General features: G+C 42.1%; 1 protein-coding gene and 1 long non-coding RNA gene across 2 annotated transcripts in view; one reads left to right on the forward strand and one right to left on the reverse strand.

Annotated features, from left to right (window-relative positions):
- LOC148113181 (uncharacterized) overlaps positions 1-16748 on the forward strand; it is a 30437-nt gene extending 13689 nt beyond the window's left edge. The window contains exons 2-4 of the long non-coding RNA XR_015728375.1: positions 8645-8801; positions 9167-9263; positions 16589-16748. This is a non-coding gene — a long non-coding RNA (uncharacterized LOC148113181). The remainder of the gene's footprint in view (positions 1-8644; positions 8802-9166; positions 9264-16588) is intronic.
- The window catches only part of PKD2L1 (polycystin 2 like 1, transient receptor potential cation channel), a 42296-nt gene that overhangs the window by 8281 nt on the left and 15328 nt on the right, over positions 1-18687 (reverse strand). The window contains exons 3-8 of the mRNA XM_034435705.3: positions 11101-11228; positions 9113-9366; positions 6643-6867; positions 4527-4755; positions 3662-3832; positions 2099-2280 (exon numbers count right to left, since the gene is read on the reverse strand). Of these exons, the coding sequence (XP_034291596.2) occupies positions 2099-2280; positions 3662-3832; positions 4527-4755; positions 6643-6867; positions 9113-9366; positions 11101-11228 (1189 nt within the window). The remainder of the gene's footprint in view (positions 1-2098; positions 2281-3661; positions 3833-4526; positions 4756-6642; positions 6868-9112; positions 9367-11100; positions 11229-18687) is intronic.

Below are 18687 nucleotides of genomic sequence, written 5' to 3' on the forward strand. Positions count from 1 at the left end.
ACACTGAAAGAAACACATGCAGAAAGTGGTGTCTCTAGAATTCTTCCTGAGACTTTATCGATGACATCCCCAACACCCCCGGTGGATCATGCGGCTGATAGGAAACGGGATCTTAGCATGGATATTACTAACACCAGGGGTGGGATTGAAAAATTTTAGCAACTGGTTCTGTGCCTGGTTGCTTGGTGGGCGTGGCCATGGGGACATGGCCTAGTCTTCCTGCACTATGGGGTGTGTGTGTGTTTTCACCCTCCCCAGACTCCGGAGGCTTTCCTTGAGCCTCCAGGAGGGTGAAAACAGCCTCCCCCCAGGCTCTGGAGACCCTTCGGAGGCCAGAAACGAGCCCGTTTCTGGACTTCCAGTAGGCCCATTCCGGACTTCCAGTAGGCCTCCGGGTGGGCCCTGCACTTACCTGGCATCCAAAATGGGCCACGTGGATACTCCTGGGAGGGGTGGGCGGGGTCAGCCAGTCCTTGCAACTACCAGTTTGGCAAACCAGATTAAAATTAACATCCGGTTTGCCTGAACCGGTCCAAATCGGCTGAATCCCACTCCTGACTAACTGTTGACACTAACACTATCTATTTAATTGTAATATATTTCACTTCTAAAATTAAGGACTGGCCACCTTTCACAGCTCCTTTTGTAGGAAGAAGTGGAAGGACAGGTGAACTATGAGTTGAAGCATCCTGGCTGCCAGCTCCATGATACATTCTCCTCCGAAAGACCAGATGGCATGGCAAAAGTGGAGGAAGAAGTAAGAAAATGGAAATGGGGAAAGGGAATTAGATTCCTCTCAATCATCTAATAGAGACTTGAAAACTCACCTGGATCAGCAGGTCTTCTATTTGCACAAATCCTGCAACTAGACTTCTAATTGGATTCATAGAATACAGTATATATTACCAATCTTGCAACGTCTAAACTGAAGTGGTTGTGGATCCATTGGGGAATCAGTTTAAGAAGAAGGGGTTGAGGCCAGGAAACATTAAAGGTAAAGGTAAAGGTTCCCCTTGTACATATGTGCTAGTCGTTCCCGACTCTAGGGGGTGGTGCTCATCTCCGTTTCAAAGCTGAAGAGCCAGCAGTGTCCAAAGACGTCTCCGTAGTCATGTGGCCGGCATGACTAAATGCCAAAGGCTCACGGAACGCTGTTACCTTCCCACCAAGGTGGTCCCTATTTTTCTACTTGCATTTTTTACGTGCTTTCGAACTGCTAGGTTGGCAGAAGCTGGGACAAGTAACAGGAGCTCACCCTGTTACATGGCACTAGGGATTCGAACCACTGAACTGCTGACTTTTCAACTGACAAGCTCATTAAGGAAATTTAAGGATCATGTATTTCACATGACCAGATCATTATTATAACTTTTACTGATATTTTTGGTCAGGGGTGTGAAATCATTTTCTTTTGTTCTTTTTGTCCTGTCTGGGGCCAGAGGAATAGGACTGAAGGCTTTGTGGTGTCGCTTAAACATTTCTTATTATCTGTGGGTTTGGGGTTTTTGGAGGGTTTCAAGAAAAATATGGGTACATGAAACCTCTCTAAGGCTTAAGGTATTAATTATTTCAATTTCAGTGCTACTTGACTGCCCAGCTACTCTGGGCAGTTTAAAGTTAAAAAGCAAAAAAAGAAAAGAACATATTTCAAAGAAAAAGAATAGAGCTGACCAGGATAATTTAGCTCCTCATAGGGAATAATCAGTTCAGATTAGAGTTAAGCAGGCCTTCTGGATAATAAAAATCTGACTCAGTGGTGGAATTCAAATTTTTTTACTACCGGTTCTGTGGGCGTGGCTTGGTGATGTGGTGTGGCTTGGTGGGCGTGGCAGGGGAAGGATACTGCAAAATCCCCATTCTCTCCCCACTCCTGCGGGAAGGATATTGCAAAATCTCCATTCCCACTCCACACTGGGGCCAGCCAGAGGTGTTATTTGCCCACCTCTGTAGTTCTCTGTAGTTCTGCGAACTACTCAAAATGTCCGCTACCGGTTCTCCAGAACCTGTGAGAACCTGCTGAATTTCATCCCTGATCTGACTGAGATCCCTGCCATGAAGGAGAAATAAAAAAGAAAAGGATGAAATGGGAGATACTCACATGCATTTAACAAAGGTGCTGAAGTTTTCCACTTGGGTTCCAAAAAGGAGATAGCCCAGTTGTGCGTAGGCAAAAAAGACAATGAAGAACATGATGGCAAAACCCAGGATGTCCTTGGCGCATCGAGCAAGAGTGGAGGACAACTGGGTCATTGTTTTGTTAAAGCTAATATATTTGAATATCTGGATGGGAGAGGAAAAGATAAATGCCAATGAAGGATCATATAACATACCAACATCTTAGGTTTGGGTTAGAATAGATCAGGGGTGGGCTTAAAATTTTTTAGCAAGGGGTTCTCTGCCTGGTTGCTGGGTGGGCATGGCCATGGTGGGTGTGGCCTAGTTGGCCTCCTGCACCACAGTGAGGGGAGGGGCATTTTTGCCTTCCCTGGGCTCTGGAAGCTTTCCTTGAGCCTCTGGGAGGACGAAAACAGCCTCCCCAGGCTCTGGAGGCCCTCTGGAGGCTGGAAACAGGCCTGTTTCTGGCCTTCCCAAACTTCCGGTAGGCTCATTTTTTGACCTCTGCACACACCCTGCACTTACCTGCATCCAAAACAGGCTGCGTGGGGACTCCTGGGAGGGGTGGGATAGGGTGGGCGGGGCCAGCCAGGAGTGGGATTTGGGGGTTCTCCAAACTGCACAGAATCTTAGCTAGAGGTTCTCCCGAACCCCTGTGAACCCCCAGGAGCCCACCCCTGGAATAGATGATGAAAACTAAAGAAATTCAATCTCTATCTGGGCTTTAAAAATTCAGTATTCTGCATGAAATGGGATAAGGCATATATAAATAAATTGACATTCTCAGCTTGTTTCCCATTTATTGTTCTGCAATCCAAAAAAGGGGGAAATGAGTGGAAATACTTTCCCAATGCCATCTATTGAATTACTCCCCATCTATGAATTATCTTCCTTCAGGAATTACATTTGGCCCTGGCACTTTCAAGGAAGAGATCTTTCTCTTCAGACAGAATGTGCAATTAAATGATGTTAACTGTTCTCATTTGGTTTTAATTGTCTGGTTATTTTTATTTTAGACTGTTGGCCACCTTGAGTGCTCTATGGACGGAATAACAGGGTATAAATCAAAACAATAAACAAGTACCAGCACTGTTCCTTTATTGCCACCTTATCTCCCTAAAGGGAAAGGGAAAGGTTCCCCTCACACATATGTACTAGTCGTTCCTGACTCTAGGGGGTGGTGCTTATGTCCATTTCAAAGCCAAAGAGCCAGCACTGTCCGAAGACGTCTCCGTGGTCATCTGGCTGGCATGACTAAACGCCAAAGGCACACGGAATGCTGTTACCTTCCCACCAAAGGTGGTCCCTGTTTTTCTACTTGCATTTTTTATGTGCTTTCGAACTGCTAGGTTGGCAGAAGCTGGGACAAGTAACAGGAGCTCACCCCGTTACGTGGCGCTAAGGATTCAAACCGCTGAACTGCCAACCTTTCAATTGACAAGCTCAGTGTCTTAGCCACTGAGCCACTACGTCCCTACTGTTATCTCCCTACTGAGACAATTCTTACATTTTCAAATTGGGATGAGAGACAAAGGATGAAAAGTACCTTGATCCAGGCAAAGAACAAGTTCACAGCATTCATGTTGTTGTACTGGGTTTGCCAAAAAGCCAAAAACTCAAAGTCTGCGTAGATGTTGGGGTTTTTTAGCAGCTGCCCCATCAACCTGTTGACTTCAATGGTACGAAAAATGTGGAATCCAATGGCTAAAATAGAAAGCTGAGAAAAATGTGAGATTCAATAGAAAGGGCAGAAGGTGCAAAAGTGGTTCCTTCCCCCCCTCTCATCCCTTCCCTTGCCAAATCTCTGCTGTGGAATTCCAACGCACAGGCCTAGAGGTGGAGTTCTTGCCTCACCATCAGGAGACTGTGAGTTCGATTCTAGGTAGAGGCAGATATTGTCAGGTTTCGGTGTCATCACAAATAAAATAAATTGCATTTCCAAACAAATAGTCTTTGATAAAATCTTCCATTTTATTAAGCATGACAATCTGTCCCCGGTAGTGGCGTAGCCAACACTGACTTCCTGACCCCAAACCTTCCCTTTCCGTTCCCCAATTCTCTGCATCTCATTGGCCATCTTCCAAATCACTCTCCCCATATCTACTATTTCAGCTCCCAGGAATGTCCCCCCTCCCATCTCATCTCCTAGGGGATATTATCTTCAGGGAAAATAAGTAGGTGAGTCAAGCGTCCTCTTGCCAACTGCAGCAAATGTGTCAGCAAATGCAGGTTGAAGTGCTGACAGATATATCTTTCTGTGGGCACGATGAGAAAATATCTACTGAGAACTCCGCATTGGCGACAGGAAGGGCATCCGGCCAGTAAACACTCAGCTCCATTCAGTTGCCCTGATTCCACCCCGCAAGGGATTACTGGGTCATTAAAAGAAAAAAAAATAGAGGAAATCTCACCAAAATGACCACTATATCCAAAATGTTCCAGATGCTGGTGAAATACTGAAGCCTGTGAATGTGCAGTTCCAAGATTTCTTCCACAACATAATAGAAGATAAAGATGCAGAAGACAATTTCACAAGAGACAATGAAGAAATCCCAAGTGCTGACATACCGGAGGAGTTTCACGGTCCGGATCTGCCATGAGGGAATGGCGCCCCCAGTGGCCGGGAATTCCACCACCAACCTAGGCAGCAGAGATGATGGTGTATAAACATACCATAAATATTAGCAAGGGCTAATATTCTTTTTATATGCATATTCCTGTTGGAAAATCGGCTACTAGATATATATAGAAATATTTAAAATAGAAAGATTAATCTATTTGGAAATTAACTTTTTATTTCTTCCACAGTCCCTGGGGAATTGCAATAACACTGGTGATTCACTTTTGCACAAAAGTGAAGAAAACAAAATAAGAAAAAGCCATTTTTGAAATTTACCTATTTGGTAGTATTCCTGTTATATCAAGATGTTCAGCCACATTGTACTTCTACCAGCCAAGGAATCCACTCACTAGTTCCCCCATTCCACCTTTACAGTATTTTATTTCACCATTCCACAGTTTCCAATACTCTGCTATTCACGTAGGCTTAGGACTGCTTTTTCTCCATTTCTATGCCATCATCAGCACTACAGGTTTAGGACCATCTCAGCATTTCAAGGTATGAATTGGGTATAAGGAGGGAGAAGGAGAGAGCATTTGACTGGGGCTGGTTCTCCTGAGTTGGTTTGGCCTCCATACAGTAGTGGCCAAAATTGTGAAAACCTTTTGGGAAAAGTGTATTTTGTAAAACTAGCTAATAACACCACTTTTTTTTGGAGTAGTACCATAAAATGATATATCAATGGAAAGATAATTTAATCAATAATGTAATGCAATAACTTTTATGAAGGATTTGCTATTAGGAGAGCAGTTACAGTATAAAGAAGAAAAGTGAAACACGTAGAAAAAATGAGATATACAAAAATTATCACCATAGAAAAGAATGAGATATACAAAAATTATCACCATGTCAGTTAATAGTTAGTTGGGTAACCTTTAGCATGATTTACGGCCTTACAACATCTTCCCATGGCGTAAACCAAGTCTTTTAGTTCTGCAGCTGTTCTAATGTGAAACCAAGATTGAATGATTGCTTCAATAAAACTGGGTTTTATTGCTGGGTCACTTCTGATTAACACATTTCTTTAGTTGGCTCCATAGATTTCCAATTGGATTAAGGTCTGGGCTATTCCCAGGCCATTCCAGCAGTGGAATAGGATTATCTTGAAACTCAACAACAACAACAAAAAAAAGTGGTGTTATTAGCCATCAAACCTCAAAAATACACTTTTCCCAAAAGGTTTCCACAATTTTGGCCACTACTGTATACTGCAGTTTTTCTCAACCTTGGGAACTTTAAGATATATGGATGTCAACATCAAGAATTCCCAAGTCCATACATCTTAAAGTTCCCAAGGTTGAAAAGAATTGCCATATTGAAATAAGATCTCCATCTTTTTTTGATCAAAAGAATGACATATTCAGTTAGGCTTGTTTCCATGTAAATATTATCTGGTTATTACCCTATTTCCCCTAAAATAAGACATCCCTTGATAATAAACCCAATTGGGCTTTTGAGCGCATGCGCTGAAATAAGCCCCACCCCGAAAATAAGCCCTCCCCGAAAATATTTAAATGCCTGCTCAGCTGGTCCCCACCATTTCCTCTGGTTAGGGTTAGGGAGACTGAGCTGGAAATCAGGTAAGATGGCAAGAGGAGCCCCATCTTGCTCCACACGCCCCAAAGTAATAAGACATCCCTGAAAATAAGGCCAAGCATGTATTTCGGGGTTAAAAAAAATATAAGACGGGGTCTTATTTTTGGGGAAACATGGTACTTATCACTAATTTTACTCTTGCTTCTGAGTAAGAAATGTTATGGATCATACAGGAGTATCACAAAGTTGATTTTCTGAATGAAAATGGCTTAATAAAAAAAATTCTAGAAAAAAAAAATAAAGACAAGGAAAAGTTCAAAAGATAATTTCAGAAGAATGAGCCAGAACTGACATGTTCAAATGCCACTTACCTGAGCACACAGAACAGGTTGATGTTGGCATTATACACGGAGAAGTCCATAAAAACAGCACGGGTGCCCCGATCCAGCCATAGATTTTCTTTCAAGATTTGCAGAGTTTCGGCACTTTCTTCCCGGGTTATTTTGAGGTCTACATAATAGCCTCCTCCACTATAACTTGTTAACCTGCCCCAGTGGGAAGAGCCATCGAGTTCTTGCTCTGTGTAATATTGCCACCTGCGCCACAAAAGTTATTATGGAGAAAAAAAAGAGAGTGAGAATTGGTGAAAGGAAAATGCACAATGTCTTGAGTTGGCTCAGGTTGAGCTGCATGCTTCATCCATGATTCCCTCTCAAAGAACAAAACTACTGTTCAACTGTCTCATGGATATAGAGAATGATATTGTGTTTGAGGAAATTAAGTTAACCAGTAACCTATCAGCAGGGGTGGGCTGCTGGGGTTTCGCAGGGGTTTGGGAGAACCTCTAGCTAAGATTCCGTGCAGTTTAGAGAACCCCCAAATCCCACTCCTGGCTGGCCCCACCCACCCTACCCCGCCCCTCCTAGGAGTCCCCACGCCATCTGTTTTGGATGAAGGTAAGTGAAGGCATGCACAGAGGCTTGGGGAGGGTGAAAAACGGGCCTACCAGAAGTTCAGGAAGGCTGGAAATGGGCCAGTTTCTGGCCTCCAGAGGCCTCTGGAGCCTGGGGAGACCATTTTCGCCCTCCCACAGGCTAGAGGAAAGCCTCCGGAGCCCGGGGAGGGCAAAAACACCCCTCTCCGCCATGGTTAAGGAAGCCGACTAGGCCACACCCACCATGGCTACATCCACCCAGCAACTGGGCACAGAACCCCTTGCTAAACTTTTTGAAGCCCACCCCGCCTATCAGCAGCATTCTTGAAATACTATATGAAGTACAGGGATTAACTTTTCTCCCTTGGCTATTTATTTTGGTGACATGAATGCTATGAATATTAGGACTCAAAAGTAAGGAGAGTTGTGAAGAGGAAGGAATTATGGGAAAAAGTCAGAATCTTAGATCTGCAATCCAACTTCCTTCTCAAGGCAGGAATCTAAATTCACAGATCCACTTGATTCATTGACAACCTTGCAAGGTAATCTAGACAAGAAAGACACCCAGATGCACCAGCTCTTCTTTATTGTAAGGCTACCTTAATAGTATTTTGCAAGTGTGAAAGTACATCTCTCCCCCCCCCGCTGCCTTAACAATGCAATAAATTGGGGAGGGCCCAGGGGTGGTATTCACCTACCTTCCCTACCAATTTGCAAATGTGAGTGCTCGCACAGCTACCACGCATACCCTCGGCCTCAAAAACTTGCCTAAATAGGATGGCATAGAGGCAGGGCAGGGCAGGGCAGGGCAGGGCAGGGCAGGGCAGGGCAGGGCAGGGCAGGGCGGGCCCACCCATGATTTCCACTATTGGTTCGGGTGAACCGGTCCGAACCGGCTGAATACCATCTCTGGGAAGGTCCCTTCTGAGCTCTTGTCCCATCCACTATCCAGCTGTGGGCTGTACTGTCTTATCTGACATCTCTTGGCAATATCTCTGCTCCCTATATCCCAAGGTCTTTCTCACTTACATTATATATTTTTTCCAATGAGGATTTTTAACAACATTCTCTTAAAAATTTTCTTTGACTAATAGTTTTGCAGATTGCATGGCATATAGCAGTCAGCATGTTATATTTGTGTCACAGCGGTGAAAAAAAAAGAAGGGAGCAAGGGCTTTTTCTACATGTCCATGTGCTATTTTGAATTTTGAATTTTGTTTCAGTGGAACGTAGAATAATGATTTTGAGTTTTAAAATGTTCTAATGAAATATTTTGAGAAGGGTTCTTTCTCGCAAGCTCAAAACGGAAAACATTTCTCACTTCTGACAGCCCTATTACGGAAATTTAATGTTGCCTTACTTAGAAGTTATGATATCTAACAGAGGTTTTCATTCTGATGGATTTTATGTTTCCTGTCATTTTATGTTTCTGTTATCAGGTGTTTTGAAAGCTTCCAAGCTCTTTTAATGACTATATATGATTTTAAAATAAACGAGACAAAAAAAATGAGACCAAATGATATTGTGCCTCTGAATCAGTGGTGGGCTGCTACCGGTTCTCCCCGGTTCGTGCGAGCTGGTAGCGGAGTTGGTGAGGTAAGTGTGAACCGGTTCTCTCTGACGGTTAGTTTTGCCTCCCGCCCGCCCCTGCATTATACATACCTTATATTTGGTCATTTTTAGCCTAGCTGAAAGGCGCGGCAGAGCGGATTGCCGTGTCTCAGCTGTTCCTTAATAAACTGCACTTGCGCGGAGTGTGTACATGAAGCGAACCGGTGGTAACACCAGTTGACACCCACCACTACTCTGAATCTATACAACAAACTGACTGCCATCTTATTTTCTGAAATTGAGGTATACTTCAGAGCTGTAATTTATGAAAATCAAAAAGGTTCTACTCTACTTACGCTGTCCCATTCAAGAGTCCAAAGGGTGATGTGTTCTCTTTCTCTTCACTGTAGACATCATAACAACCAGCAATATCTTCTTTGAAATCGTCATGCACCACACATGAGTTGTTCTGGACCTTGAGTTGTCGTAGCCGTGGGACACCAAGCAGTAAGTTCTCGTAATAGATATATGATTGTGCATTGTGGCCCATAGATTTATTGTTATACCATTTAGTCCAATACAAACTATCCAGGAAAGGTCCTTGTGTATACTATGGAGATAAAAGAAAAAGAGGAATGTTATCTGAAACAGCCACATGACACAGAATGACATTAATCTAATTCGCTTTTTTGCGTATGTCAAAATGGAAGAAATTGTATTAATGCAAGAATGAGCAATTGTGGCTACCGTGTTTCCCCGAAAATAAGACTGGGTCTTATATTAATTTTTGCTCCAAAAGATGCGTTATGATTATACAAAAGATGTACCTTATGATTCTTGATGAACGTATCTTTTCTTTTACGTACACTGAGAGCATATGCACCAAGACAAATTCCTTGTGTTCCAATCACACTTGGCCAATAAAAAATTCTATTCTATTCTATTCTATTCTATTCTATTCTGTTCTATTCTATTCTATTCTATTCTATTCTATTCTATTCTATTCTATTCTATTCTATTCTGGCTTATTTTCCATTTAGGTCTTGTTTTCAGGGAAATACGGTACTGAAACATCCATCTGGTTGATGATCTTAACTGGGGCTTATTTTTGGGGTAGGGCTTATATTACGAGCATCCTGAAAAATCCTGCTAGGGCTTATTTTCCAGTTGTGTCTTATTTTGGGGGAAAAGGATATTTCTTGGATTTTTTTTTAAAAAGCTAGCTGAAGTCTCTTCTACGGGTTACAGGATAGATTTATGGTGTTTCCTGTTTCAAAAGTTCAATCCAAAAGTTCAGGAAATGGTTCTGATAACTTTGCCATTTATGATCCAAAGAGCTTCTGAGATGGCCAAAAAGGTTTGTAATCTCCAATGACTGACTCAGTATGATTGAATTTCAACTGCAGTTCAACTGAGTCCTTGTCTGTAAATTGGAATTGGTTAGTGCTCTTTCTTTGCATAATAGTGTAGAGCAGGGGTGTCAAACTCGATTTCATTGAGGGCTGCATCAGAGTTATGTTTGACCTCGGAGGTTGTGGGGGGTGGGTTATGTCCATGGTGGACCTGTCCAGTTCAGGGGAAACCTGTGGTGGCCAAATGCTAAGGCAGGACTTCTCCGAGAGCCCCTTTACTCTCATTATAACCTACCTACCTTCCTTCCTTCCTTCCTTCCTTCCTTCCTTCCTTCCTTCCTTCCTTCCTTCCTTCCTTCCTTCCTTCCTTCCTTCCTCACATGGCCCCCTGAGCTACATTTTCGCTGGCAGAGACACCGCACGCCGGTCCTTTGCTGGTTCCAGGCTGGCCCCACAGGCCAGATCTAAGCACCTCGTGGCCTGGATTTGGCCTGTGGGCCTTGAGTTTGACATCCCTGTTGTAGAGGAAAAAGTATACTGGTATATGGTCTGAATCTTTGATATATAGACAAGAGGAATTGAAAGCAATATGATTGTTGTCATTAGGGGTGTTTTCTATTGTTTTTCTACTGGGTTTTTTATTGCCCAAAGTCACACCGAATGAGTTAGCCAGCCATATAAATTTTCAATAAACAAACAAACAAACAAACAAGCCTCACATGGAGGTATGGGTGAACTGATTATAACTTAGTCCTGGAATGTGCAGAGATCGCTTATACACAACAGGATGAACTGTGTACGTTTATTTTCATTGCAACTGTGCATAAGCTATCTGGTAATGAAATATACACGTTTCCACATGTGTACAATTCAGTTAGGCAGATTCAAGTCAGTTCAAAAGAATCCTAGCAGTTTTCAGTCACTGAGCCATATTTAGAACTGCTACATCATCTGACACAAAACGTCAGCATCCAAAACGTCTTGGCACTCACTCGCCAAAAGTCAGCCATGCTTCCAATGGTCTGGAAGGAGACACCACTGTCTGAAGGAGTCTGCAGAAAGAGTTCAGACATCACCTTGGTATAGTAATAGGCATTTGAACTCGTCATCCCATAGGTCACTAGAGGAATTTAAGAAAAAAAAAACAAAAAAAAAAACAGGAAATGTATCAGTAACATCAAAAATTTATTTTAATTAAATATTGCCTTGAAATATGCAATGCTGATTAGGGATGAACTTGATTTTTACTGGATCTTATTCCATAAAAGCATTAGCTGGCCCAAATGCAGTGGCATTTGTTTAGGTGCAACAGAACATATACATCTACTCAACACTACTGCCATGTGAGCTGCACTTATCCCCAGCATAAGGGGTGAAAGTCAAGGTGCTGGTTGCCATCTTTAAAGCTGCATGTGGCATAGGGCCGGGTTATTTGTGAGACCTTATTTCTCTGACAGGGTCTGCCCATCAGTTCTGTCAGAGTAGACATGCTCCAAGTCCCATCAATTTTTTTTTTTTAATTTGATTTATATGCCGCCCTTCTCCGGAGACTCAGGGCGGCTTACAATGTGCTCAGCAATAGCCTTCATCCTTTTGTATATTTATACAAAGTCAGCTTATTGCCCCCACAACTGGGTCCTCAATTTACCTACCTTAGAAAGGATGGAAGGCTGAGTCAACCTTGAGCCTTGGCGAGATTCGAACCTGCAGTAATTGCAGGCAGCTGGTCTTAATAACCAGCTTAATAACAGGGTGCCTTAGACCACTGTACTACCAAGGCTCTTCATCAAAATTGAAATAATGTCATTCGGTGGGTCCTAGGAAGCATGCCTTCTCTGTCACGAGTCATGCCTTTTGTCTGAAATGGTATAGGGCAGTGATGGTGAATCTTTTCAGCACCAAGTGCCCAAACCGGAACACACGTGCCTGTACATGCAGGTGTGCGCGCCGGAGCACCAGAAACCCAAAGACCACTGGCTGGTGCACACATTCCTGTTTTTTGGCCATTTTTGGCCGTTTTGGGGGGCATTTTCAGACCATTTTTCGGGCTGTTTTCAGGCCACTTTCAGCCTGAAAATGCCCCCCAAAATGGCCTGAAAATAGCCTGAGAAATGGCCTGTTTTTTGGCTGTTTTTGGCCATTTTGGGGGCTGTTTTCAGGCTGTTTTCCGGCGCTCTGGCACCCATGAAGACCAGCTGGCTGGTGTACATGTGCACGCCAAAAACCAGAAGAGCAGCTGGCGATGGCGCGCATGCCCACAGAAAGGGCTCTGTGTGCCATTTCCGGCATGCGTGCCATAGGTTCACCATCACTGGTATAGGGTCTCCTGTTTGGGCGGAGGTGAGATTGGAGGACTGTCGGAATCCCTTCAAATTCAGTTATTCTATTCTGTTATTTTTTCTATGACCACATGTATTCATCCCATCAAGCCCAAAGAAAGCCCTTAATGGTACAGGATCTCCTGCCGTGGGCAGGTGGTTGGACTAGAAGGTCTCTTCCAACCTCGTTATTCTATGTTCTCTGTAGCCAGCTATGGACAATCCCGATCAGTGGTGGGCTGCTGCCGGTTCGGGAGAACCAGTAGTTGTGACCTGGCTATGCCGTCCTATTTAGCCACATTTTTTAAGTGCTGTGCATGTGTTCGCGTGCATACGTGTGAGCAAAGCGCATGCACAGTAGTCCAGGTGCATACGCAGAAGGCGTGCACGAACATTTTTGGTGCTGGGGCGAACCGGTTGTTAATTCATGTGCCACCCACCTCTGATCCCAGCCCTGCTGCCCTTCCAGAAAATTGTGAGGATCTGGCTTTTTCCTCAGGCATGGGCCAGGATTTTGATAAAATTCTGGCATAAATGTGGATGTGTTTGATGTGTTTACACTGATCATTTTAGTTTCCTGTGATTGTAAATTGAATTTTTAAAAAAACTTTATTCAGTGTCCAGAATTCCTAGGATAGATGTGCAGCTATACAAATGTATTAAATTAATGTATGAATGAATGGTGAATTAATGAATGTAGAATTATATAAATTTTTGATAGGTTTTAATATATTCCAAATGAAATTCTTGGCTGTACAACCAATATATAAAATACAAATCTCAATTTTACTTCTTTTTTTTTAAGGATATGTCCCAGAGGTTCTGACCAGTTCTGGAAACCGGTAGCGGAAATTTTGAGTAGTTCGAAGAACCGTTAGTAAAAATTCTGACTGGCCCTGCCCCCATCTATTCTCTGCCTCCCAAGTCCCAGCTGATCAGGAGGCAATGGGGATTTTGCAGTAACCTTCCCCTGGATTGGGAAGGGAATGGAGATTTTACAGTATCCTTTCCCTGGAGTGGAGAAGGAATGGAGATTTTACAGTATCCTTCCCCTGCCATGCCCACCAAGCCACGCCCGTCAAGCCATGCCATGCTACGCCCACCAAGCCACACCCACAGAATCGGTAGTAAAAAATTTTGAAACCCACCACTGATATATCCCTGAAGAATATAATAATTGTTATATCTGGATCAAATGAATAAGCAAAACAAGGCAGGTTTTGGAACATTTTCTACAACTTCAGATGTATAAACAATCTGCTTGCAGTAATTTCCAGCCTGGATAGACTTTGTTGAGAAGTTCAGTCACTAGAAGGCAGATCGGTTTGAAGAAATGTGATATAGACATTTGATGAACAAGTGAGTTCGCTGAATTCTTTAACCACCTCTTAGGGTTGATCCATACATCTCTCAAAATTGTAATAGAATATTGATTCTCATCGTTTGCCACATAAATTTTTTAAAGAAATCCCATCATATTAAAAGCCTAAAGTAACTCCTAATAGAAAAATGATAAATGGAGAATATATTCTTGGCATAGCTAGATCTCAAATAATTATGAAGAAAAAGAAAGCAGTTTTACCATCAAAAAATGTAGGAAAGAGTTTTGCAGTGTTCAGAAACACATGAAAAAAAAAAAATATTTCCAGCTACTGACTGGAAATAATTGAGAAGTTGGCATTCTAATCACCAGTCTTGATACTCCAGAAGTCAGACATGCCAATACCTCAACTGAAAAAGCACATATTTACAACTATTATATTGTCATAGTTAAGTGTCAACTTGCAAAGCTTTCAAGTTGCCATGAGCAGGAGGGAAGGAGAACTGATAGAGCTGATTGATTTCCCTAACTGAAGTGCATTCCATACATTCTTCCTGACCGCAATCAGAAGGAGGGTGTTGGATTTCACAGCCAGCCAAAGTGGTTAATTGGAGAATGTGATTTATGACATGGCTAGAGAGGAGGGGAGAGACAGGGTCATAAGGGAACATAAATCTAGGTGGGATTAGTTCTAACTGCATCCGAATATTGCCGAAATGGTGCTCCTAATAAATGACTGTATTTCTTTTGAAGTTCGGCTCATAGCTCATGAATTAATTAGGGCATCTTTCGGAAACTTCACAGTTAAGTGTTAAACATTAATTTAGGATTAATAATTTCACTTGGCAAATTTTAGCTACTCACAAAAGGATGTCTCTTCAGAAAAATTCTGGCTGATGGCACCTGAAGAGAAATTCTTAGGTTGAAGATGACATTTAATAATGGGATGAATCAATACTTCTTGATAAACAAAATGACAGTTCCCGCATAGGAATCAAAGGTTTGAATACAGACCTCGTGCTGTCTGCTCTTGATGGAATAGCTTGATGGAGGCTCTGGTAGTTGAAAAAGAAGCCAGCACAAGATTGCCTTTCAATTGTTTCTATTTAATCACTAGTTAGTAGGACTAATTTAGGAGATCCATGTATTAGCAATGTGACTCCTCTTGACTTTCATTAAAATGTCAATTTTTGAATTTTACAGTTCTAATCTATGTGGTGTCGAATAATTTTTTAATCTTCTTCTTCATCATCATCATCATCATCCTTGGATCTATAGCAAAGGGATTCACCAAATATTTGAATGTTTTAGATTTACTGAACTTGAAAAGCACTGACTTACAAAAAACCATCTTGTTTAAAACTTCCTTTATTCTACAGGAATAAGTCCATGAGTTCTAGACTTGATTAGAATCCAAAAAATTGGAAAATACCAATAATAACCATGATAATAACAACACATTTCGAGTTCTATTACTGAAGATCAGGATCCAAAGATCCTTCTAATATTTGTTCCCAGCTTAAATTATGATATTAATAGAATAACAGAATTGGAAGGGACCTTGAAGGTCATCTAGTAGTCCAATCCCCCGCCGAAGCAGGAGACCCTACACCATTTCTGACAAATGGCAGTCCAATCTCTTCTTGAAAGTTTCCAGTGATGAAGCTCCCACAACTTCCCAAGGCAAGCTGTTCCATTGGTTGATTGTTCTCACTGTCAGAAAATTTCTCCTTATTTCTGGGTTGAATCTCTCCTTGATCAGTTTCCATCCATTATTCCTTGTCTGGCTTTCAGGTGCTTTGGAAAATAGCTTGACCCCCTCCTCTCTGTGGCAGACCCTCAAATATTGGAACACTGCTATCATGTCTCCCCTGGTCCTTCTCTTCTCTTCACTAGACTAGCCGTGCCCATTACTTTCCAAGTATTTGAAGCTATGATTATGATGTGGCCCTCTAATAGAAGAGAAATACATGTAGCTCAGGGTTGAACTGTGGAGTCCGTTTGTAATCTCCCGGCTTGAGTTTTTTGCTTGGAGACCATTACCCAATTATGTAACATAGTTGGGTAATCATCAGTGTTAGTAAGTGGGGTTTGCTCCCTGTTCATAGACAGTAACTTGCCCTGTCAGATCTGGCCCCAAACACAACTGTAGACTATATCTGTCACCATAGGCATTCATAGTATTAGTTCAAAATCTGGCACCTTTTTTGTGGGGTCATTTATATGTCTTCCTATATCTGGGCGTTTAGCAGCTCATTTGGCTTTGCAGTGGGAATCGATGTTAAAGTTATTGGGCAGATGTTGCACAAGTGTCAGTGGGGGCTTCCTGGATTTGAGTCTTCCTGCCAATAAATGAGGACATGCATCGGTAGGAGTAAAGTCATACCAGTGGTGAAATCCAACTTTTTTTACTACCAGTTCTATGGGCGTGGCTTGGTGGGCATGGCTTGGTGGGTGTGGCAGAGGAAGGATACTGCAAAATCCCCATTCCCTCCCCACTCCAGGGGAAGGATACTGCAAAATCTCCATTCCCTTCCCACTCCTGGGAGAAGGATATTGCAAAATTTCCATTCCCACCCCACTCCAGGGGAAGGATACTATAAAATCCCCATTCTCTCCCCACTCCTGGGGAAAGGATATTGCAAAATCTCCATTCCCACCCCATTCTGTGGCCAGCCAGAGGTGATATTTGCCGGTTCTCCAAACTACTCAAAATTTCCGCTACCGGTTCTCCAGAACCTGTCAGAACCTGCTGGATTTCACCCCTGAGTCATACATCAATCAAACTGACAGCCCTGCCCTTTAATAACCTATATGTTACATCTCTCCTTTCTTTTTTAGGCGGTAGATCTGGTGACCAGGCAATTGTGCTGCCTAATGGCTCAGCCCACTTTTCTCATTCAAATCTAAATGTAGCGCTATATAAAAATTTCAGATTTGAAGACCAAAAGAAGCGCACAGGGCTCAAAAATAAATCCCTTAATTGCAACTCCTTAAAGCAGATGGAATTTTCATGAGATTCTGCAACGTCTTTGGCATCAGAAGTTGGCAACCATGAGAAAATAATGAGAAATAATGCAGCAGCATTATAGTGCTAAACACAGAGGTTTATTCACCCACAAGTTCGCTGAAGCACCTTTTGCCTTTGGAATCCAAAATGCTGCCCGACTTACAGACCATATCTTTCTATTTGTTGCAAAAGCCAGGAGCTGAAAATTGAAGAAATCAGGTATTTTTTTTTTTACAGACTATAAGTACCCACAAATTTAAACTAAAAGGAAATAAACCACTGAGGCAAACCAATCAATATTCATTTCCCTTGGCCCAGCTGTACAATGTTGATCGAGAAGAAAAATATGGTCAGTGATGCACACACTATATATACATTTCTAATATTTTTCATCTGGCTGTGAAACTGCATATGACTGACACTGGGATTTTGGGAAAGCTGCTGATAATAGCAATGGAAGTGTGAACACAACACAGCCAAGGCAAGCAAAAACAAAAGTAAAAAAATATTGGACAAAAATCAGGGGTGAAATGCTCCCGGTTCGGACCAGTTCACCCGATCCGGTAGCGATGGCGGCGGGTAGTTCGGAGAACCAGTAGCAAAAATCCCTGCCCCCTCCCCTATGCCCAGCTGAGCCGCGTGATCATCAGAGGCTTTTTAAAAAACTTTTAAAAGCATTTTTTTCTACAACCTCTTCGGCCGAAAAAATGCTTTTAAAAGTAAAAAAAAAAGCCTCTGATGATTGCGCGGCTCAGCTTGGATCGTCAGAGGCTTCTAAAAGCATTTTTTTCTGCAACCTTTTTGGCCGAAGAGGTTGTAGGAAAAAAAATGTCTTTAAAAGCCTCTGGCGATCCCAGCTGAGTTGCCTGATTGTCAGAGGCTTCTAAAAGCATTTTTTCCTGCAACCTCTTCGGCCAAAGAGGTTGTAGGGGGAAAAAATGCCTTTAAAAGCCTCTGGTGATCCCAGCTGAGTTGCCTGATCATCAGAGGCTTCTAAAAGCACTTTTTTCTGCAACCATTTTTGTAGAAAAAATGCTTTTAAAACTAAAAAAAAAAAAACCTTGGCCACACCCACCCAATCACATTACCACCCCCCCACCAAGCCACGCCCACAGAGCCGGTAGTAACAAATTTTACATTTCACCACTGACAAAAATACATACACGGTTGGAAAAAATGGTAAAGCAACATATTGATTTAAAACCGGAAATATTTTTGTTGGGCATTTTATCAGATACGTATAACAAGGGGAATACAATACATATTCGATTTTACATGTTTTGACTGAAGCCAGAATTGTATTTGAAAAACAGTGGAAAAGTGAAGAGATCCCTACAGATGAAAATGTGATTTAAAAAAATATTAGAATATGCAGAAATCGATAGATTAACACTTACAGTTAAGGAAAAGAAAGAAACTGAATACTTTTTGACGTGGGACTTATTTTATCAATGGTTAGCTGACAAAAATAGAAGTTAGAAACATGGAAATGTAAGAAAAGGACCAATGAAAAAAAGGAGGTTTGTTAAAATGGATAAGCAAGTTATTATTATGATTATTACGATAGAAGGAATATCAGTGTAATGAACACTGTTGTAAACACTTTGATGATAATTTCCTAAAACTATTTGTACCCAGACAACACACTGTTTAACCAAAAATGGAATTTTTATATGTTATAAAATAAAAAACTTTATGCAAAAAGAAACCACACAAACAAGCCAAGGCAGAAGATTCACTTTGGTTGCCTGGGCAATAGGAATGCACACACTGTGTACATCATCAGTCATAGTACGGGCTGTGTTTGTTTCAGTGATATCAGGATTGATGGTTGTGACATCACATTTGCCAGGTGACTCTTGACGGGGTGAAGAAATATCATTTAGAGATAAATGGTGCAGTAAAACAAAAGAGATAACAATGACTCTTT

The sequence above is a fragment of the Pantherophis guttatus genome, chromosome 6 (genome assembly GCF_059756535.1).
Source record: "Pantherophis guttatus breed Tessera chromosome 6, ASM5975653v1, whole genome shotgun sequence".
NCBI classification, from domain to species: Eukaryota; Metazoa; Chordata; class Lepidosauria; order Squamata; family Colubridae; genus Pantherophis; species Pantherophis guttatus.